Raw genomic sequence first — 23,173 nt, forward strand, 5'->3', positions numbered from 1 at the left:
AAATATATATATATATATAATAAAATTTTTGTGTTACCGCTTTGTTATTGTAACTCCTTTAACTTACAAAATCAATAAGGTACGCAGTGCTTGGAACAACACATTGATTGTACATAGATTTCGTGAATTTTTTTTTTTTTTGTCGATTTTCGTTTAATTATGATTAACAGTTGTTAAACACAAGTAAACGAACGAATGAATGAATGAATGAATGAATGAATGAATGAATGAATGAATGACGTTTGTTTTGAAAGAGAGACCAAAAATTCTAAGAAACAAATATTTAAAACGAAATATAGAGGATCTTGACATTTTATTATTTTACTCGCTTGCATATGTAATACAATATAACAAACAATATGCGCTCCAATTAAAACACTATGTCTGTTTTATTATTAAATAGAAGTTATATATATATATATATATGTATATAAATATAAACTTTAAGCGGTCTTATCAAAAACGATTAAAACTTTTTATATCACAATCTCAACGATACAAACATTATGATATGAAATGAATTAACATTTGCGAAACATGATAGCGACAAAAGCCGCACCTTTTACATGATTCAAGCATAGGCTTTTTCTGCTGCCCCCTCTCTCTTTCTTCTATTCTTTAAATTTACCCAAATTTGATACAGTTTCAATACACACCACTCCAGAACAACTTCCATCATATGATGAGTATATAAAAAAAAAAAAAAAAAAAAAAAAAAAAAAAAAGCGATTTCGAAAGCATTGCATCTAATCACATTAAATTATGTTTCATTACGTGAAATTGCGCTTCCAATGCATCATGGCATTGAATTGAATGCAATTCAATGCATGATATTCTTTTGCGGCATGATTTCATTGCAATCATCCTTAATATGCACCAATCGTACTGATCTTTTTAATAGAAATATGTTTTACAAATAACAAAAAACAAACTTTGTATTATGAAAAATCAATTCGAAAATCAACTCAACTGTTTACAATGATTCACACAATTTAAGCCTCTCTAAAATTGTAGAAACTGTAACCAAAAACTCAAAAATGCTACATATATACGTAGTTGTAGTTGTAGTGTAGATCGCATTCGAAAAGGAGACATCGCTTGCCCAATAATTTGAGAAAATAGCCTTTCTTTGCTTTACACTTATCAATTACGACCCGATTTTAATAAAAAAAAAAAAAAAAAAAATTTAATTCATTATAGTCGAATAAGCCGAACTCTTACCTATTCTAAGGCAATTCGCCTAATACAAAACGTGTTAGTGTATGAAATTTCAATAAAATATTTTAAAAGTTACTAACCATAGATTGAATCCGAAAACAAGGCAGACTAACCGATAGACAGGTTTAAACGCATTGAGCAAATGATTTCGCAATCGATTGGTATATTAAGAGGTTGATCTTTCACCTAAACTTGTCAAAGTCATTTTGTCCGTATGTGGGATTTGGGCACAAAAAAAAAAAAGAAAGAAATTAAAATCTCATTTTTTCGCTCCATTAACACGAATTTTCTACCCAAAAAACGTTAATAGTTAACGATAATCGTTATTTACTGCTTTCATAAAGACGAAGCCGGCATAACCAATAAAAGTTTAATATGCCAAGAAATTTTAATAAGAATCATGCTTTATAAGATAAAAAAAGTGAAACGTTTAACGTTCACGGTCATTATGCCCGCAAAAGATAATAACAGTTTTCAAAATTTCAATACATTTTTTAAACTGAAAATCTATTCAAGCGTAAGGTTAATTTATTTTAAATTTTGGGAATATATCTCTAATATCTGTTATGGGTAGGTATAACCGTACCGTCCTACCATAATGAGTAGAAAAAAAAAAATAAAAAAAAAAAAATACGTTAACGACTTTCTTCTCTGATTTTGTAAAACATTTTTTGTTTTTTTTATTGTCTTAAAACACCTGCCAAGCACGAGACAACGGCTTATATTATAAATAATTCTCTCTCTAAAACGTATTTTTTTCTTGCCTCCTATCTTTTGTCTTATTTTTATGAAATCATATCGATCAATGTCTACCCATGAATGGCATATATACCTATAAATTTTCACTTATATATTATTTGTATTCTCTTTTTACACAACGAATAATGACGTCATATAAAATTTTTAAAAATTTTTCATCTTCAACAATATAAATAAATAATTATCAATTTATACTGATATCCCATATTAACAGACCCGCATTGATACCCGTATTTAATACTCGCTTAAAAATCATAAACTTTTTTTATTACTCGCTCACATAAGAGGATAAGAACCTAAAGTCCATAGCTATTTACTAATTATGAATAAACGTATGAACTCTGAACTAATTCGATTGATATCTGCAGTTAAGGGAGGAAGCGATTATAACAAGCAATTCTCGCGAGGCACCATTTACTTAGAGGACCCGCTAAGCGCGACCCGCGAACTGCGCCACATTACACCCGATGCAAATGTGAGCCAAAATCAAAAAAAATTCCTTTAGAGGGCTATGGCTATTGATTTTTATGTGACTGACGCTTGTGCTTGAATGGAAAACATCAACGTTCGGTCAATCGTCTATTAGAAGAGAAAAGATCTAAAATGCATTTATCGAGGGTCCTGCGCTAAAGAATATTATTTTAAAAATATTGTAAACAGCTCGAGCGAAATGGGTAAAGATTGACAATAGTCTTCCGTGAGAAATCTGTGCTTCGAAATTTTGAACCCTGTTATAGACGTGTTTTTTGTTTGCTCTACGAAACTTGTTAATAAATTTTACCATTAATGTGCAATCCCAGAATCATAGAATCGACCTACGGTCTTCAAATGTTCTTCCATTGATTCCCTTCAAAACGATGCCGCTTTTTCTTCACTTACGCTTAAATCTGGTAGGTTGACAAAAGCATTGAAAGCTTTTGCCTCGCTCTCACGCTCGTACGATCTTCTTGATAAAGCTATAGTATAGCAGATGTGTTTTGTTTGGCTATGCACTTTAATGAATATGAACAATTGCTAAAAGCATATGTGCGAGTTTATTGGAGAAATTAGAAACCTTAAGGGTTAGGACATTAGATATAATATTCCAGCAGACATTCGGCTGAGACAAGTAGAATACTTTTCGGAGCGCTTATGTTAGATAATGAATTTTTTCCACATCTTGTAGCAAATTCAAAGCATCTGTGAGGGAAATTAAGAAAAGAATTGTTTTATGCAAAAATTAAGAGTAAATTCCTCTTCTATCTTAACCTGTGTAGAAACCTAACCTTAATCTAACCTAACCTTCGTGTTGGTAAACAATCAGAAGAATCATTCATTGTTCTGCTAAGCAGACAAATCTCGTATATAAACTTTGTTCTTTTAATATGACTCATCAGGGAGAGAATGTGTCCTATTTGCTGACGGTCAGGTGGGTGTGCCTCTTTACTGGCACAGCACTTATTATAGCTGCGAGCAAAGTAAACTCCATTACATTCGAAGATTTGCTTACCTACTCGCCGACTTATGTGCCTAGAAAAACCTATGGACTTTTAACGGTTGTTCATACATTTTTCTCATATACATCAATGGAAGTTTATTACCCGGTACCAGGGATCGAAAAAAAGAGCTCCATAGCAAACATGCGCCCGAACGTTTATTAGAGATGTTTGAAATATCTGCGGCCCGGAAATAGACACCCCCCCCCCCCCCCTCCTCCATCATTGGCTAATTCACACACTTAAGCAAAGAAAACTTATTGAGATGGTGGATAAACAAACTAGTCATAGATTCTTAATTTACTTTTTGTTTTATAATTTTTTTTTTTTAAATAATTATAAATGCTTGGGCGCACGATACTCTTCTGCGGTCATGTATATGTATATACGCATGTAAATAATTCTGTTTATAATGTATATAATGATAAGGAAATAGTTGAAAATTGTTAGAAGACAGTATGTCATAACTACGAAAAAAGAATTCAAACAGTTTTGTTGCCTTAGGGTCGAATACGTGTTACCCTCTATAATCAATAAAATATAATTTTTTAATAGCATTTAGCGAATTATTACCTCTTTCTTAGCTTTTATTTTGATTTTTTATTTTCTTTATTTGTTTATATTTGAAAATTTTATCATATTAATTTGTTGTTGTTATTATTTTCAACTTAATCGAGAGCTAAGAATATAAGTAAGCGTTAAGTAAGCGCTTTCCATTGCAACTTTTCCGAAAGGAACGGAAAATAGCGAAAGAAACGAAGAGGCGAACATGACCTGAAAGCGTTATATCGATGAAGAATTTAGATACATATATATATATATATATGTGCTATACAGGATTAATGTTGTTTATTGATTGATGTTGCAAAGAGGATAACGAATGTAATCGACTTTTATTCGAAAGGGTTGACAGGCCTTATTTATTGCACTAAATCGACATGGAATATACCGTTATTTATTACCTCGCGGTAGCAATAAATAAAACGAAATGCCTAAAAAAAAATTTCAAAAATTTTTATTTTTATTACTTTCTGTAGCTATCTTACAAGCATAAGAAACGCTTATTAATCGCTTTATCACTTCTTATTAAGAAGGTATGAAAGATCGATTACCGTCGACAATCTACGATTAACTATTGATGTGGATTTTCTTAATTTATCCCCCCCCCCCCCCCTTTTTCTCCACTCCTCCGGCAATTGAGTAGTGTAAAACAGGAAGAATCGTCTTAATAGCCAATAACTTGAGGCAACAAAATGTTTTTCCCATCATAGTATGACACTTGAGAGAAACCGCCCCCAATATCGTGGGATAAATATCGAATGTTATTTACATTTCTTAACTACCCTCATCCTGATGATGATTGCTTCGACTTTGATGTTTAAATGAATTTCGTAAAATTCATTATTGTCCGTCGACTGTTGTAACACGCGCGAAGCAAATATATCTTGAGGATGGGTAGTCCGATGTTGGCTAACTTGGATTGTCTCTGTCGCGTAAAGTGAAGCTATAGGCTTTATAGCCTAAGTTTAAAATCCACGGGGCTCAGGAGCACGTTCACAAAGTCACGAATACCTGAGGGTAGAGGTGACAGCATTAGTTAAACTGCACATTGGTGCTTGCCAAATTCGTTCGGGGGAAAGCTTGCATATTGACATACCGTAGAAAGTGCGGTGGAAGCTAGTATGTCCAATCGCCAGTTTGAACGTAGCAGTTAACCAATGTGTGAGTCCGGACTGCTGGATACGACCCTTCGCAGAGTATCTTGGTGGCTGTTTCCATCATTCGTAAAGCGAATAATTAGAGTGGTAAAGATAGGCCTTAAGATTCTCCAGAATGAGTTTATTGGGCCATACACAATAAATATATCTTGTTTGTCCAGGGCAGTTCAGGCTCCTCGTTTATAGGAATTGCCTGACACTTTGGAGGGCGGCGTTTACGCAAAATTAACCCGTATACCATCGGATGCCGTGTGTTAAAGATTATAACAGGTACTCACGTTAACCAAGGAAACATCTGTCCGTGGACTGATTCCAAAAAATCATTACTAGTCACATATTTAAAGGTAATGTCCGCTACAAAGGTAATGAATTTGTTAATCGAAAGGAGACATGTGCCTTCAATTCGTTAAGCTATTAACCATTGCTATCATATCAACCAGTGATCGTTTTAAATCTCAAGACATAGTTTTGTATATTTTATTATTGATTATTTTACTATGAATAAAGGAATGAATAAATTTAATGAAATTCGATACACCGTCGTGTTTCTTTGCCCAACCACTTCTCATCTCACGTTTTATTTTGAAAAATCGTTATACCAATAATTATAGGGAGAAGTATAGAGTATTTAATGGATGCACCCTAGCCCAGTATAAAGTTTTTTTTTTTTGTTTTCATTTTCATGTAAAAGAAAAAATTTACAACAAGTTACTATAATTTTACCATTTACTGGTGATTAGACATTTTAAATCCATGCCGTTTGACTTTTAAAATTGTTATAAGTAAAATTTTGAAAAGCAACAAAACGAATAAGAATATTATATATATATATATATATATATATATATATAAGTCGAATTGAATTATTTGGTTCATTAATTAAACAATTCAGGCACGAAACGAAGGTCGATTTTAATTATTACTGTTAAAAATCTAGTCTTGTTTCTGTTCGGCTGAAAAGCATTCAAACATATATAGTAATGTCAGGTATTTTGTAAAATTTTACACTCCTCATATAATACGCTTTTGAATTCTTATTTAAAAAAAAAATAAAAATAGTTTACCGTCGCGTCAAATAATACGAGACACAAATCATATACGTTTTACAGTACACGCTACCTTACTTCGTTTGGAAGGAAAAATTGCAAAGATTATTGTATACAAATTGATTGCCAGATAAATACAAAGGTCGATTAATATTCGATGCGTTCTACAAAAATATACGATATCTGAAATCATATCTTTCGAAAATTTGCTAGCTTTTCATGGGTAATTGTACACTAACTAGCATGAAAGAATTTGTATTTCTTTTATATTTTAAATCTTTTCATGTTTACAACTTGCTTATAAATCATAACACGCATCGTACTTTTACAAAGTTCGATTAGCAAGCGTCCGAAATCTATGTACAGTACAGTGTGTTAATAAAATAGTATCTATCGCATATTGTTTATACTTTAAATCGCATTTTTTTATACGATTTGGCAACACTTTATGATATTTGAGAGGTGGAATCCTCTAACCGATTAACTTCAACCCGAGATTTGTTCTCTTCAAAAAAAATGTTTTAACATAGATTCTTCTTCTTCTTCATTAAGATGTACATTTCTATGGAAATACAATAAAAAAAAAATCCTTGTCTGATCCGTGCAAAAAAAACCATACATAATATGTACCGTCTTATTCATATACCAATTTTCGGAAGTTGGAGGCGCAAATGGCTTAAGCCGACTTTAGCGAGAAGAAAGAGGAGGTTAACTAACAAACATTTAACATCCATTCGAGAGCCTTGAAGATCCTAACGATAAGACTTTATCATTCCCCTAAGTTGGCATGTTCGATTTGAAACGTAAAAAAAGAGACAAAAAAATTAAATTCGATCCTCAACACCATTTACCCCAAAAGAAGACAAAAGAAGTCAAAGAACAAAATTCTCATGCTCTACAATAAAGAGTGGGCGCAATTGCTTTTTTTCTATTTTCAAAATAAACATTTTTCTCGTCTATGAATTTGGGCATTATAGGCGTGTCCTTTGAAAAGCTTAGGTCAATTCTAAATTCTTTTGCAAATATGGCGGGAGAAAATTTACCACAAATACAACAAAATTGGACAAGCAGACAGATTGACTGACGAGTAGGGTTGACATGGGTTTATGATGCATTCGATATTATGAAATTGGCCAACAATTTGTACTCTTTATAGAGAATATACGTTCAAATTTTTATACATTTATATGCAATAGTTTATAAGTAATAAGCAATAAAGCAATTTTTCACTGCTTTTGAAAAATAGAGATGTTCTCAGTTTACGTGGTGCTGTGGGCATGTCCTTCAATACCAATCTGCGTGCAAACACTCCAACGTTTCCGTCAAATTTGAAATCGACCAGGACAACAGTTTACAACAGACATTACACAAACGGAGAGACGGAGAGACGGAGAGGCGGACATGCGGGCAGACGGACATGCTTAAATCGTTTTAGAATTTAATGCTAATTAAGAACGTAGACGCTTTATGGGTTCTCTGACGCTTACCTCTGGACGTTGCAACAACGTCCAAACAAAACAAAAAAAAAAAATAAATAAATTATTAGAACAAAGCATAAGTTTAAATAACGTAATTCGTTTTCATCTGACCGCATGGCAGAAGGATTTGATAAATCTATAAAATATATGCCTTGTAACAATATTAAGTTAGACTAATAATATTCAGTTTACATGCACACACACACACACACACACACACACATGCACACACCAAAAGCACTGCTAGATTTTCTCTCTATTATCAGCAATTTAAATATTTTAGGAGTAAACGATTTTCTCGTATCGACGCTGGTTTAATGGGAATCTCATGGATTTGTATATCAAAACTTACCAATCGATACTCGGTTTATTTCTTATTCTCTTCACATATTTCAATAATATCTTTTCTAGTAAGAACGCTTCCATGAACTTGGGCGAATTCAGAATTGTACACTTATGCGTCCGTTCAAACATATCTGTACGTTTGTCTGTCTGATATTTGCTGATAAAAAACTTTACTACTTTTTCATATTTCTGGACAGAGATCGGTGGAAAATTGTATCTTACTATACGAAATTAAATCGAATGAGAGCATTCTTTCATTCTTCTTCTTCTCTCCGTATGTCCTTTCGCAACATATCTGACTGACGAGCGGCATACGATGCGGTGCAAACAAAACAATCGAAATACATCATTTCTTTCAATCGCATCTTCTTCTTCTTCTTTTCGTTTTTGATTTCAAATTTGAATGAAAATTATTTTCAATATGTCAGTGGTAAGCCATACGTAATTTATATCAACCTCACGTTTCCAAAAACCTTTAAAAACAAATACAAAACAGATGCAAAAAAAGAAAAAAAAATTGAGATTCGTCCTTTCGTCCATTCTTTCACACAACAACACTACAAACGAATTTAGTGCGCGACGAAACGCCATATATACCCCAGTCATAAGAAAGCAATATAAAAATAATTAACAAAAAAAAAAAAAAAAAAAAAATTACTGTACTGGAGCTTAGCTGTTAACTTCAAATTTATTTCTAATCTAAAGTGTCTAAAATGTCGGCAATTATGATAACAATAAAATTGAATAAGATCATTATCGGGCACTATAAGTTAAAACCATGGATTAACATTTAATTTAATAAAATTGTCAATTAATTTTCATTTTCGTCATTCAAAAAAATAAATAAATAAAAACTGTAAGAACTTTTATAAAATACGCGGCAATAACGCGTTAGGTGACAGCAAAAGTCAGAACCGGTTTAGATTGCCATTTAGAAATGTAAATAGCTCAGAGTTGATTCAAAAGAAACGAAAATGGATCATTGAAGAAGGGTAAGCAATAAACAAAGCAATGGACGTTCGCTGGATTTTCTTTTTTTTCATTAAAATTTACGACATATAAATTTACATGGACAGACATCAGACGGGCAGACAGGCTTAGGTCGATTCTGAAGATGATTCTGAATTAATCGGTACAATAAAATTTTGGTCTATCTTAGGCCATTCTGTGTGCTATACACGTCCGTACAAACCCTGCACGATAAGTGGTGTAGGGTATAACAATTCCATTCAATTCCATTGCTTAATAACAGATGATATGATTGAATGTGAACAAAACTTGATCCTAAATGGATCTAAGCGATTCAAAATTCATTAGAAGCTCTTGTAATTATCTGAACGATTATAATAAACACGAAAGGGTGCCATGATTCCTTCAACAATCAAACGTATTATAAAAACCATTTACATTTTTGTTCTATAAAAAAAAAAAAAAAAAAAAAAAAAAAAAAAAAAACAAGAAAGAAGTTATATGTAGCTTGAGTCAAATTTCTTAATATACATGACCTTCACCGTCTGTACGATACCTGATCGCGTCATGGGGCGATCATATATGGTAGCACTCATATTATAAGTCACAGTTTCATATGATCTAAAATAACCATAGAACTTTTTGAGGTCACCTTTTTTTTTGTTCAGAGAACGGCGCCCGTTTCCTTTACCTATGTGTTACAAACTTTACCAATTAATATATAATTCTTGTGATTATTAAAAAAAAAAAAGAAAACAAGAAAGAAAGTTATATACGGCGGAGGCGGCCGAACCTCGCACACCCGCCACTATGCTTGTCGCATTCTACTCTGAAAGTTCTTTTATTTGATACCCATATCGCTAGTATTACTAAGAAATATGTAATCGCAGTGTCTACCGTATTGATTTTAGAATCAACCTATTTTTAGGCAGATAATATATGTTCACTCAAGAAGTGTATAAAATAGTTTTAAACATTCTGTGCGCGTACAGAAACTACCAATGCTTGGGAAAAATTTGAAGTCGATATCTCCATTTTTGCGACCAGGAGAATGCCGATAATAAACGCCACACAGACAAACAGACAGACAGAGATGGCTAAATTAACTCAGTTTATCACACTGATCAAGAATATATATACTTTATAGGGTCTCTGATGCTTCCTTTTGGGTGGGTTACATACATTGCAAAATGAGTATCACTCCGTCTTACAGCGATGGGTATAAAAAAGGGGTAAAACTGAGGAGCTGGTATTTTTCAAACACACTTTCCTTGCTATTATGCCTCTTATTAATTCTCTCTTTCTCTCTCTCTTTCGCTCTGTGACTAACAGATATATAAACTATTAAAAGAATTGCTATTTGCAAACCCATAATTCCATTATTAACTATGAAAAGATCATATTAAATGTTGTCATCTGTGAACGTCGATGATTATCTTTTATATTAATGAAAGAGAGCCCATATTTAAAATGAAAACCATTTGTTCCACCTTTCAAACAAAGAAACAAGACTTTTCTCTCTTTTACATAACGAGAATTGATGGCAAGCTATCTTTCATCGACCATCCGACAATGTAAAGTAAAGCGTCTTCCAAACTACAAATACGATACCGGTTGGCATTGATTCTTTCAGTCTTCGCATATTGTGTTAACTACATTTTCCGAACGCAGCACGCAGTATAAAAGAAAAAACATTAATATTTAACTATGACCTGTGAAGAAGTTCACCATACGCAAACTGTTTCTCTCTCTCTCTCTCTCTCTCTCTCTCTCTCTCTCTCTCTCTCTCTTACTCTCTCCCTGATTGAAGTTTAAAAACTAATAAGCCATAAAATAATTAAAAGTTCTCTCAAATAGATTCAGAGGCGGACATGGCCAAATTTATTCTTAATTTTTAATGGATGATGAGCTTATGCACCTAATTGCTGCAAGTCTCTCTAAGTGTTACGCGATAAGAGGATGATAGAATTGTGTTGATTTGACTAATTGAATCAAGTAGATATTTGCACGTTATAGACGAAATAAACATGTTCATTGCTGAGGCCAATTACAAGTAATTTAATACAAATCTCAACTCTTTGGTAAACGCTGTCCAGGATTTCTAGGGAAATCTACATTCTCACAGTTATCATAATAGTAACGACATATCTCTTTGAATGGTGATCATTTATTTTGTACAAAAAACTTTTCACATTTTATAGATTATTTTTAATTATTTTTATTTATTTTTTTTTTTGTTTTTTTTTAATTTTCTTGTACCGTTTTTCAATTTCCTCAATTAAAGGTATAACACACCCACACATATAATTTTTTTGTTTTTTTATTTCTCAATTAACTTATAGCACAAACGAACTCTAAACTTGGCTTTCGAAAAGGTGACTAATACTTAGGTGAACAAAAACAAATCAGAAAATATTAAATTGCCATCAAAAAGCAGAACACTTGACTTTAAAAAAAAAAAAAATAATAAATAAATAAAAAAGAAAAAAGAATAATAAATAAATAAATAAAATAGAAACAAAGCTTTTTACTTATAATCTGCTTGGCCATTGGCCAGCAAACGTGTGTGTATATGTTCAAAAGATCAGTAAACAGCAAACAGCAAACATCGTTTTCAATATTAAGTTCTTACTTTTGCATTGTGGAAAAGCTCTCTGGCTCATAATTAGCAATCGTATGCGTTTTATGCACTTGATCAGTTGTGTGAGAACAAGTTGTTTTCATTTCATGAAATGAATGATTATAGTAAGCAATAAGAAAAATAGAAAGTCCTGATGTCTTTTTTCTTTTTCTCTTTTTTTTTTTTTTTTTTTTTTTTAATTTTATTATTACTTTAAAATCACGCTGTGAAATTTCTTTTAAAACCTTTGACCTAAAGAGTTGCCTATGACCATATTCGGTAGCGGTTGAGGTTTCCGGTTATAAAATTGCGCCATTACGCCCGGTATGGTATTGCAACCAACGCAAGTATGTAAAGTATCATGTATGAAAATATCACAGTCACAGCAATAGATTTGCGTGCAGATCTCACATCGATATACAAACTTATTGGTAGATTCAGACAGCGGCCGCTGGCAGGCATAACATACGGCTGCCTGGCCATTGTAAGCAAGTTCTGCGAAATGTTGTACAGGAAATAAATGATGATACGAACGAGCCAAATGTGGTGCCGAAACTAAGGTGAGGCCACATGTTTGACATTCTACCGGCAACTCGCAATATTTACTAAAACACTGTGGGCAATGATAGCCACCCGATGTTAGTTTACTTGGCTCCTCAGGATTTTCAATGTGGCACATGCACATAGAAAGTGGGGGATCTTTACTTTCATCGGCGCGAGCATGAGGAAAGCCCATCTTAATAAGTGAATTCTCTTGTGTTTGACTAGCTGCCGGAGGATCGATGTAGGCCAAAAGTTGATCGCGAAAATGAGCATCATCTAGTACGGCACCATATAAACCGACAGTTTGTTGTGTGAGATGCCGGCAAACGTATATCTCAGCAGATAGAGAAATTACTGAACAACGTATTCCTTCGTTTTTTAAAATGTCAATTGTAACATTAATATCAACAGGATCACATGTAGTTAAAGACGCCATAATCACTAAAATCTCTCGAGAGGCATGAGAGGGCACAACTTTTAAAGATTTCAATGCTAAATCTAAGCCATTCTGCAAGGAAGGTTCACCAGAAAGGCTAATTTTGCTTAAACTGGAAGAAGAAAAGAAAAAAAAAGATTTTTCAAATTCACTCGAATAGGCAAAAATGTTTACCTTTCTAATGCATTTAAATGCAGTTTGGCGGTCCCCGTTAATGCAGTAATTTTCTCAGCCCGCTTGCTTTTCAAAACAATTAAACCCATTTGACTAACTGGATTTTGATCGAAAAACTCTTCAATAAAAATTTCCAACAACTACGAAAGAAAAATATTTAAAATTTCTTAAATACTTTTATATTTAAATAATTTTTGTCATACTTTTAAGGTGCATAAAAGCCTTGTTGGTTTAAGATCAGGAACAGACATCGACTCAGAGCAATCTAATATTATGAACAAATGTCGCATCATGCCCAATTTATTTTGCTTAGTTTTCTGAGCCTGCCTTTTACGTTTCGCTTTTTGTATAATTTCAGCGATGGCATCATCCAGTATGCCGTCATCATCCTCCTTAATACCTTCCCTGGAAAAGTTCGTAAAAAATGATGAAGCAAAAAATTTTTGATTTTCCTCATTATTTACCATGTTTTTTCATAGCCGGTCTCCCATCGATATTCTTTAGGCTCTTCACCATCTAAATTATCCATTATCCTTAATTAGATTTCATGCAAATCATCCAAATCCTTTTCTAAAACTGAAGTGTGCTTAAAGATATGGTGAAAAATTAGAAAAGCATTCACTGTGCTCCGTAACAACTAAAATCTCACAAATTGGCAACTTTATATAGAATAACACAGTTGTCAAAAAGTCTTTTTATAATTTTTTATTCTATGACCGATTCGCTAACTGTTTTCGCTTTTTTTCCATTCAATTATTTAATTTTTTCTTCAATTTCTTGTTTTTTCTTTTGAGAATTAGGCAACCCTAGAAATTTTACATCTTTACCAAGCAACAACAAAAGCGTTCCGTTCGCCGCGTTTTCTGTATATGCTTCGTTAGAGAATATGACTCGTTTAATTTTCACCTCAGCTGTACACCTCGGCCAATAATTCGCAACACAACTGCTTCACAATTACAGCGAACGGAATTTTCGTTGACTTGCTGTTGATTGATGTAGTTTTTAGTTTTCGGTCCATGAAATTTGAGAGAAATAAATTTGTTTAAAAAAGTTAACAAACGTTAAATAAAAATGCAATTAAGTGTAAATAAACTGCATAATGATTGTTAATTTACCGAAAATAAACGGAGAAGCTATTGTAAAAGTAGCAGCGGAATAATTGATAATACACCATTATTCTAAACATATACTGGTTGTCTGAAAAAAGTATAGTTTGTTAAAAGTTTAATATATTTCCGTGAAAATATATAAAGGAGTACAATATTTATTGTAATTAAAAGAGGTAAATTATTTTGTAATCCTATTAAGTGCAAAGAAGTGAATAAAGACCGTCGGTGACGAAATCTTCTGTATGGTAAAAGGGAAATCCATTTAGTTTTCCCGATAGGAGTTTAAATATACAAATTATCTGATAGCTCCTAGGTACAGTTTAACTATGCTTTTAAGTTTAACTATAATTTTCGTTGTAATCTTGAAGTTAACTTTAAAAGATTATTATTGAACCTTTTTTTGGCGCCCCTTTTATATGCCTTTCTCTTCCTCTTGATATATTATATATAGGGAATTATTACATTTGTTTTATTTTTTGACCCTTTTAGCCTTTACATTTATTATGTTTTTGTATTTTCTACTCCAATTCTAAATTACTGTAGCTTTTTTCTGCCTTTTCATTTTCTTATTCACCACGCTTTACTTATGGTCATGACAGAGGTGGCAAAAAATTAAAAGCTAAATAAATTTCAAAAATCGTTGATATGATAAAAATTTCTCCACCAATTAATATAATAAACGTGTTTAATTCGAAGCGATGATATCCTTTTTAAAAAAGTGAAAATCGAAAATAAAATTATACTTATATTCATCATGTTTTACATATAACGTGCTCCAACTCGTTTAAATTTGGTGATTTTAATATATATCATATATATATACTTCAGTTTGTTAGATTTATATGAAAATGGTAGGACGGGAAATAACGCCAACTGAGATTGGCAAGCATGCCAAACTTATTAAAAGTAAGTTTTTTACAGATCTTCCTTTCATAAAAAGTAACGTTATTTACATTTAATTACAACTATTTTAGTTGCTCAAGAGGAAATGGCGATAATGGACGTTTTAGTATGCGGCCGTTGCCTAGCAGTTACCCATTTCGTTGAAGACTTTATCCAACATAAATTACATCCTTGTTTTAAGGAGAATAACAATGTACGCGAATGCAATGATACTAAACCAAAAATATGGGCGTTCCTTTTATGGAAAGCTACCCAATTAAATAACAACCGGGATAATTCGAATAGTCCGAACTCATGGTCTTTGTATCAAACCTGGGTTAAAATGGATGAAAGTATGCGAGAAACCTGGATAGTGGCCGGCAAAACTATACAATCATTTGCTAAAGTTAGCCAAGGTAATCTACAGGAAATGCCTGTAAAAATCACTAAAACAGTAGTTAATAATAGTGCCGCTGCTGATGGAGTTCCTCCGGGTAGAAGTAAGTATTCGGCATTTAAATTGAGTAATCTTGAAATGAATTTATATGTCGTATTTAGAACCACTAACTCAGACAAAACCTCAAGTAACCAATTTAAAGTTGCCCGTTAAACTACCCGTTAATAACAAAAGTGCAGTTGAAGAGTCCGAGGTGGAGTCTTCACCTATGAAAAGTCCTTTAGCCCAGAATACTTTGCAGAAAATTATTAAAAAACCTATAACGACGTCACAAATTCAAGGAAAACCTGCCAACAGTGCTTCAAACAATATCTCCACACTCGGCAAAAATTTAACGTAAGCTTTTATAGTCATTTTCTTTAATGTATTCGCAATTATTACAACATTTTATCAATTAGACGTCGTGCCAAACGTACTGTGCCCAACAGTGATGAAATTGTTGAAGAAAATGTTGAAAAAATCGTGGCCAAGCGCTTTAATCCCCGGCGCCGCATGCACGAATATTTGGTAAAATGGGAATCTCAGACCTTACAAAACACTTGGGAACCAGCATCACATTTGGAGAATGTTCCTCATCTTTTAGACACTTTCGAAAAGCAATTAGCACGTCAAAAAGAAACTCGTGCTGCTCTGCAAGCCAAGCAACAAGCTGCCGCCAACCAGGGCACACTTAAGCCTGGCGAAACTAATAATAAGACAAATGAGGGCATTAAAAAGGAGATTATATCTACTGTGGCGTCTAAAAATCTATTAAAAACCACTATAGACACTTCCTCTCCCTCGGAAGGAAATAAATTACAAATGGCTTCGCCTTCCGAAAGGCCTCAACGCACCTCTAAAACTAAAGCTTTAGATCAAGTAAAGCAATGGGTTTCTGCAGGTGGATCAAATGCTTCTAATTCGGCTGCCAACTCACCAAATTCGGAAACAGCCCATGCTACGGAACACGATAAGGATTGGTCTTTGAATAATGCCACAACTAACTTGTCAGCCGTCAAACGTAAACATGAAGATTCTGATTCAAATACAAGTGATATGCCGCCGTCAACAACATCCACCATGGAAGACCTTGAAGAGGATTTAATACCTTCACACACTTTAAAGAGAATGAAATATGGAAATGCGGTATCGGTGGAAGTGAAAACTAAACAGGATAGTGTAAGTAAAAGAGGAAGAGATCGGGTACGTCATAATTTTTTCAAGAAAAGGATGCCCACAACCAAGGGAAGAATGGAGGTAAACTAAATTTGTGATTCCATTTTCGCAAATTTAAAAGATTTTCGTGCCAAAAAACTTTGCAATATATATGTGTAAATTTTAATTCATTTATATTCTAAATCCACCAACACATTTACCTTTATACGTCCGTCAGTTCTTCGACAGATTTCAATAGCAAATTAAATTGAATTATGTGAACAATTATAGGCTTGTCGGCCTCTTTCCATAATACAATATAACAAAAAAAATTTTTACCTTCCGCCCAGAGTTAAATCTCGCAAGAATATTTCTATGCATTGCACTATTTATACACTTGTATTGCTCCTGCTGTGTTATCTATAAAATGCATACAGCGCATCGAGTTCGATTACTAAGCAAATTGGTCACAGGTAGTGGGTATAGCGAGCATAATTTTAAAAATGTTACTATTTACATTTAAATGAGTGTTGGGGTCGGACTATCCAAACATCTGAGTGTTTTTCGTTTTTAGATTAAGCAGGTGAAAGTTAACGGTACTGCCGGTCGAGCTGAGTCATCGTCGAACTCAGCCGAGGTTTTTATAACTCAAGATGCCCAGGCTTCCGGTGTGGTCAAGAAACCAGGCTCTGGCAGCAATTCGGTAAGAATGAAAGCGATCGTTACTAAATAAAACAAGTTGTGTAAAATGTTTCTTTCTATTTGTGGGAACATGTAGAAAAGAATTCGTTAAAATTCCTGTAAAAAATATATTTTTGTAGACTCTTAAATCTGAAGCTCCAATTCGTGTTCTTTCTAAGGGTGAAACATCTGTTTCGAATTCTGGTATCGTGCGCATAACTGATGGTGCTAATCAAGATACTAGTGTTACAACGGGTGCCACCACAACCTTTACAGTTATCAATAATCAAACAGAAACGAAGACACCATCGCAATTGGCAACGCGTACGCAACATGTTCGTGTCGGAGCCGCTACAAAACCAAACACTCAAGTACGGCAAGGAGTACAACAGCAAATTGTACGTACACCAAGTGGCACAACTATACAGAAGAAAACTATACCCGCCGGTGGTAGTTCAACGACCATACAACGTAGTGGTTCCAGCTTACAGTCACGTACGGGGCAACAAACTACTCCTTCATCGGGACGCATGATTATACCAAGACAAGCAACATCGGGCAATACGGGAGCTGGTAGAACTGGTGGTCAGCAGCAGAAAGCTGTGACACCCGAACAGAAAATTTTACAACTTTCAAAATCCGGAGACCTTAAAGTCACCAGAAAAGTAATGACTCGTGAGGATGTAATGGCACAACGCGCTTCGCAACAACAACAACAACAAAGGCAACAGCAAGCACGACAACAATCTCAAATACACATTCAAAAAGTACAGCAATTATCTGGAGGAGCCCAAAGGAGCAGCTCTGGAGCAACATTAACACGTAAAGCCGCAGTACCGTCTACCGTATCAGTTCAGCAAGAAGAAGAGCATCAGGCCCAACTGTGTCCCATTACAGGTAAGCGAATAAATAATTTACGGAAATTATCAAGCTCGAAAATAAATTACAGGAAATATAATAACGCCCGGAGGTGAAGAACAATCACAGGTACAAAACAATACTGTTATTCATGCCCAAACGAAGAACGAATTACAGCAGCATATGGCCCTTAAACAGGAACAAGAACAGCAGTTGCACGATGTTGATGGAAATTTACTGCTAAGCCAGGATCAGATGCTTACGAATGAAGATGGCACACCTTTATTAGTTACCGGTGAAGATGGTACCGTTTATCAGGTGGCCGGAAAAAATGCTGAAGGTCAAACTGTTTTGGTTACTCAAGGGCCCGACGGTGAACAGCAGTTTGCTTATGTAGCGGCCGCTGAGGGCGAAAACGAAAATCAAGTTTTAACATTAGACAATGCGGTAGCCGAAGCGGTGGCACAATTACCAGCTGAACATGCCGAAGCTTTCGCGGCAGCCGCTGCCGGTGAATCATCTGGCGGTGGTCAATATATCGTTAAAACAACGCAAGAGGATGGAACTACACAAATGGTCACGATGACCGAAGCTGAACTGGCTCAGCATCAGGCTTTAGCGGCAGCTCAACAGCAGCAAGCGGCTGCCGCTCAGAGCGGCAACGTATCAAATGCCGGTGTTACCAGCCAACTGTGTATACAAACCGGAGACGGTTCCGATGGCCAAGAGGCCAATATACCGGCCGAAGTAGTGCAAGCGGAGTTGCCTTCACCCGGTAAATATAATGAGAAACTCATCACTTTAGTAATACAATTAAAATTGATTCTTTTGGTAGGTGGTACTCGGCGTGTTGTTTTACTATTACAGGACGGAACATTCATGATGACCGAAATGCACGATGATGAATTTAAGGCTCTTAATATCGCAGCATAAATATTAACATATATAAATAAGATTTTCATTTGTATTCGCTTTACCATCTAAAAATATTTAAATATATAGAAAATAGTTTCAAATTATATCATAAACCATTTTAATTGCTTAAAAAGTAACGCGGATGTTGCTGTAATTATAAATGTAAATAAAAGAAATGTTTGTCGAGTAATTTAAGACTTTTATATATATATATAACACGTATATATGTATATATACATATATATATATACACACTTTTGAATTAAAATGTTTAATATATCCACCAATTTAATGCATACCGCAGATGTATATATGATAATGTAAATGTATGCATTTGCATCAAAATCGGAATCGTTTTAGATGTTTTTTTAATGGATTTTTATTAGGAAAAGTAGTCAAGAAATCAATTAACATCATCTTTTGTTCACTAATAGTAGGGTAATCTTTTTCCAAAATTTTCTCATATATATAAAAGTATAAAAGTTTTAAAGCAACTGAAATTTTTTTGTTTTTACCTGTCTCTATGAACACGACGAGTGTATTCAATTCGTCGCGAAGCATGCAATGCCTTCGCTAAAGTTCTTTTCTCGCTATCGCGACAAGTCAAAGTATATGAATAGCTAATGAGTTTTGATCTTGATCAACTTTTTTGAAAAATTGATTAAAACAAAAGAGAAAAAAAAAAAAAATAAGCAAATTCAAATCGACGCGATTCGCACGATAGTCAAGCATATACTCGGCAAATTTAAATTTGGTGAGAAAATGTGAAAAATATTTAATAGGAGAGCATATTTTACCACTACAGCTTATATTCGTGGCAATATTATGAAAAGTAACGGGGGCGGTGTGGTGATACGCTTGTGAAAACCAGTTTAAAGAAACTTTCATTTTATCTTCAATCTATGATTCGCGTATACCATGCAAATTCTACAACATTATCAAAATAGTGAAATTGTTTCATCAGTCCCCTAATGGCGCTATATTTAAGATTTTGGCCGAAAAAGTTTTTACTCATCCCGAAGTAGCTTAGCTTCCTTCTCACTCTTATAAACATTTGACATTAAATCGGGTTTTGGTTAAAATAATTTTTCAAGGTGCTACAGATGTGAGAGACAGGACACTTCTTCTGCCATTATTTCCCGATACCATCTTTTGCCTTGCTTAAATTTGTTTGTATTTTTCCTCCTTAATGTAATTTTCACCTCCTTTCTCTTCTAGGGTAAAGCAACGGTGGCCTTTACCACAGCTAGTGTACATACTCGCCAGGAATAATTAAAATTGTCTTCCGCTTCAAAAAAAAATCGCTCAAAAAAATTTTTATTAATTTTTTTCAATTTTCCGCTTTATTAAGATGTACGTAAATAATATTTCTATATACTTTCGCATTTCAGAATATTCATACATATGCAAAAATTTGGCAAACTTATTCGTTATATGGAACATATAAAATTGACTGAAATCGATAGATGCCTGCATGTATTTTGATGATTGGCATAGAGTGCTGAAAATGATAAATTAATGCAAACTTTCAATGTACATAACAGTTAAATTCGATAATTTTGACCTTTCTCTACATAAACTAACCGGTCTTAATTTAGTAGGTTATTGAATTATTCAGTGTTTACAGATGCTAATCATGAAATGCTCAAATTTGCATTTTCGGCATTGATTATTGTTCTATATTGATTTGAAGAAATCTGCTTATGCGACTCATCAGACACTTTTAGCTGCTTATAGTAATCCTGTCGGTTTTGGCTTCAAAACACTTCAAAAAGTGATGATTTTGATGTCAATATCAAAGATCGGCCTGGAGGGCCAAAAAAGTTCGAAGCCAATGACTAAACTTTCGGATAGCTTAGCAATTGATGAATCAATTGTTTTTAAACGTTTGCATGCCAAGCCAAAGATCCAAAGTGAAGGAACAATGACTATAAAAAATGCAATTTCGAACCATTTCATTGCTTGCCAGATAGAACAAGAAGAAGAATTGTCTGTGGCGTCTGTGCGTGTGAAAAGTCAGTCAGTCTACTACGACAATTCCATGCGAAAAAGATTGCAGGTTAATCTAGGAGAGCCATTCACATCGACACCAAAGCATGCCAAGTAATATTCATAGTTATAAAGTCTCGCTGGGAACATGGTGCGATCAGCAAATGGTAGTGTGTTATAAGAGGTTAAAACAGAATGAAAGTTTTAGCACAGATATTCACCGACGTCAATAGAACAGATTGAACGAAATATTGTTGCACTCAGCATACTCACCAGGCATAGCGCCTTCTGATTACCACTTGATCAGATCTACGCAGCATGACTTCGTTGGCACGTGGTTTCGATATGCTGGAAAAATAGGGAAATGAGTCGGTAATTGGATCGCTATCAAACGACATTTGACACGGCAGCGCTGTGTTGCCAGAACGATAGTAAAAAGATGCAGAAAATTATGGAAAACATTTTGATTGGTTTTTAGCAATTTTCTCCAATAAATGCCTTTTTCATGTGGAAAATGATTAAAATACATCTCTGCCAATCAGCTGTGCTTTTCGTTCTTCTTTCTTGAGCTTTCAAGTGTATGGAATTTTGGTGTGGAATTGTTTGAGGGGCTGAAATGAATCTTTGCTGATATGAACCAGAAGCCAACTTTAGCATTAACGGTGGGCGAATTTCCGATTTTGTTTACTTTTCCGTGCACATAGTAGAAAAGTCGGAACAATCGTGTGACTCGAAACTAGTAAAATCTGTTCCATTTCCTCAAAGACTGCCATCCTGGATGTAACATCATTCAACTTATGATTAATAATCAGTCGGGATTGCTTCTGAAAAAAAGCTCTGACAATATATGGAGCGTTAGTCTGGTCTAAGATCGAATTTGTAAAGAAAATCATGCAGATATTCGAAAATGAAATATTAAAACGTTGTATTCGTCGAACGCTCAACCCTCAACTGCTTAATATATTTTCAATCTTTTTTCTCTTTCTCTTTTCGAGCTGCTAATAAGTTAATCAAGGTTAAAGTAACGAATCCTGACTTCTTCCAAACAGTTACATCTCTCATCGATGTAGTCTTATGTAGCTACACATTTAATTATCAAAAACTATCACATTTTTCAATAAAGTGAACTCCATTCTTTTTCCTTAAATATAAAGTCTGCATGAATATCCTCGAATCGATATCTACGACTAAATAAAATATCAATCGAAGAAAAAGAAGAAGGGTTTTATGTGGAGAAAATCTTAATCTTTCTTAAAAAAATATCTATAGCATATATGTGCCACCGATTGATCTATCGTATATAATGTGTTAAGGTTTTCAGTGGTAATGTATCTATCCTAAAAATTATACGAAGTCAGAATGTTGGAAGAACTTTCCCTCCACTTTTATTGAATTGTTTGCCATAAAAGATGCAATAAAAATATCTGTCTCTCTCAAATCTTTTGGTCAGAGAAATTTGTTCCGGCAGCAAATTAGCTCTGCTTTTAATGAATAATAAACACCTGGATAATCAATGCATATTTGATATACATATGATATCTGTAAAAATCCATCTCCATCTGTCTAACTGTCGAACTACTGACTTTATTATTTTTAGGCCTATTCTTAAGTGACATTTAAAAAGGATCAAGACATTGTGGAGCTGGACGCACGTGTCATTGCTGAGCTAGCTAGTTCGGGAGATATGGGGGAATTTTAAATTTTTGTTACATCTAAAGAAACACACGTGCTTTGCCCTCGGCGATTCTGCACCCTATCCTACCTAAGACCTCTTTCGGCCCACGATTTGCAATGAGTAAACACGGCTTGGAATCGTCGATCTTTTGGCATATTGTTATGACCAAACCACTGCTTTTATCATCCTAACTACTCCTCTTTGTGTCGTGCATAAATGAATTGAAATTTATTTTAGGATGTCTGACATGATCTAATATTTGACATTGGCGGATTCATCTGTAAATAGCTTTGGAACATGGATATGTTCGATACCGATTCATGCAAATTCTCCCAAGGGACGAGTGAAACGTCGCTTTAAATTCTATGCGAATGTGAAATCATCTACAGAATTAGACAGCATGTGTTTGAGGAGCATTTCACAACAATGGCGAGTACAATAGACTTTCTAGATCGCGGTACGGATTGCCCATCCAAACCCCAAAATGTATCATAGATAAAGAGCACTCAGCGGACCTGGAAGAGTTTGGAGCATTGCATGAACAAACTTAAGACGTACACGAATCAACATCGTCATGAACATATATATCCGATTCAAAATTAGTTGTTTCGATTAGATGAACGAAAAATCTAAGAAGCAAATTTGCAAGCATTATTGAATCAGAAAAACATTCGAACTCAAAGCCTATAACA

General features: G+C 34.1%; 2 protein-coding genes across 4 annotated transcripts; one reads left to right on the forward strand and one right to left on the reverse strand.

Moving 5' to 3' along the window:
• Window positions 1–11,840: 11,840 nt before the first annotated feature.
• LOC119631829 (general transcription factor IIH subunit 2) lies at window positions 11,841–13,424 on the reverse strand. Its single transcript, XM_038024350.1, has 4 exons — window positions 13,246–13,424; window positions 12,985–13,186; window positions 12,782–12,921; window positions 11,841–12,719 (listed from the first exon to the last, which is right to left on the reverse strand). The coding sequence occupies exons 1-4, from the start codon at window positions 13,308–13,310 to the stop codon at window positions 11,867–11,869; spliced, it is 1,260 nt and encodes a 419-aa protein (XP_037880278.1). The 5' UTR covers window positions 13,311–13,424; the 3' UTR covers window positions 11,841–11,866.
• Window positions 13,425–13,737: 313 nt separating this feature from the next.
• LOC119631746 (putative uncharacterized protein DDB_G0271606) lies at window positions 13,738–19,007 on the forward strand. 3 transcript variants are annotated; one of them, XM_038024220.1, is made up of 9 exons: window positions 13,738–14,063; window positions 14,434–14,796; window positions 14,865–15,272; window positions 15,331–15,565; window positions 15,628–16,387; window positions 16,938–17,066; window positions 17,185–17,941; window positions 17,994–18,677; window positions 18,738–19,007. In XM_038024220.1, exons 2-9 carry the CDS (start codon window positions 14,733–14,735, stop codon window positions 18,833–18,835), a joined length of 3,135 nt encoding a protein of 1,044 aa, XP_037880148.1. In that variant the 5' UTR covers window positions 13,738–14,063; window positions 14,434–14,732; the 3' UTR covers window positions 18,836–19,007. The 3 variants fall into 3 exon arrangements, with proteins under 3 accessions (XP_037880148.1, XP_037880150.1, XP_037880149.1); XM_038024222.1 differs by having other exon boundaries at window positions 17,224–17,941; XM_038024221.1 differs by having other exon boundaries at window positions 14,719–14,796.
• Window positions 19,008–23,173: the final 4,166 nt, after the last annotated feature.

This window comes from Glossina fuscipes, unplaced genomic scaffold, assembly GCF_014805625.2.
Source record: "Glossina fuscipes isolate IAEA_lab_2018 unplaced genomic scaffold, Yale_Gfus_2 1, whole genome shotgun sequence".
Classification (NCBI taxonomy): domain Eukaryota; kingdom Metazoa; phylum Arthropoda; class Insecta; order Diptera; family Glossinidae; genus Glossina; species Glossina fuscipes.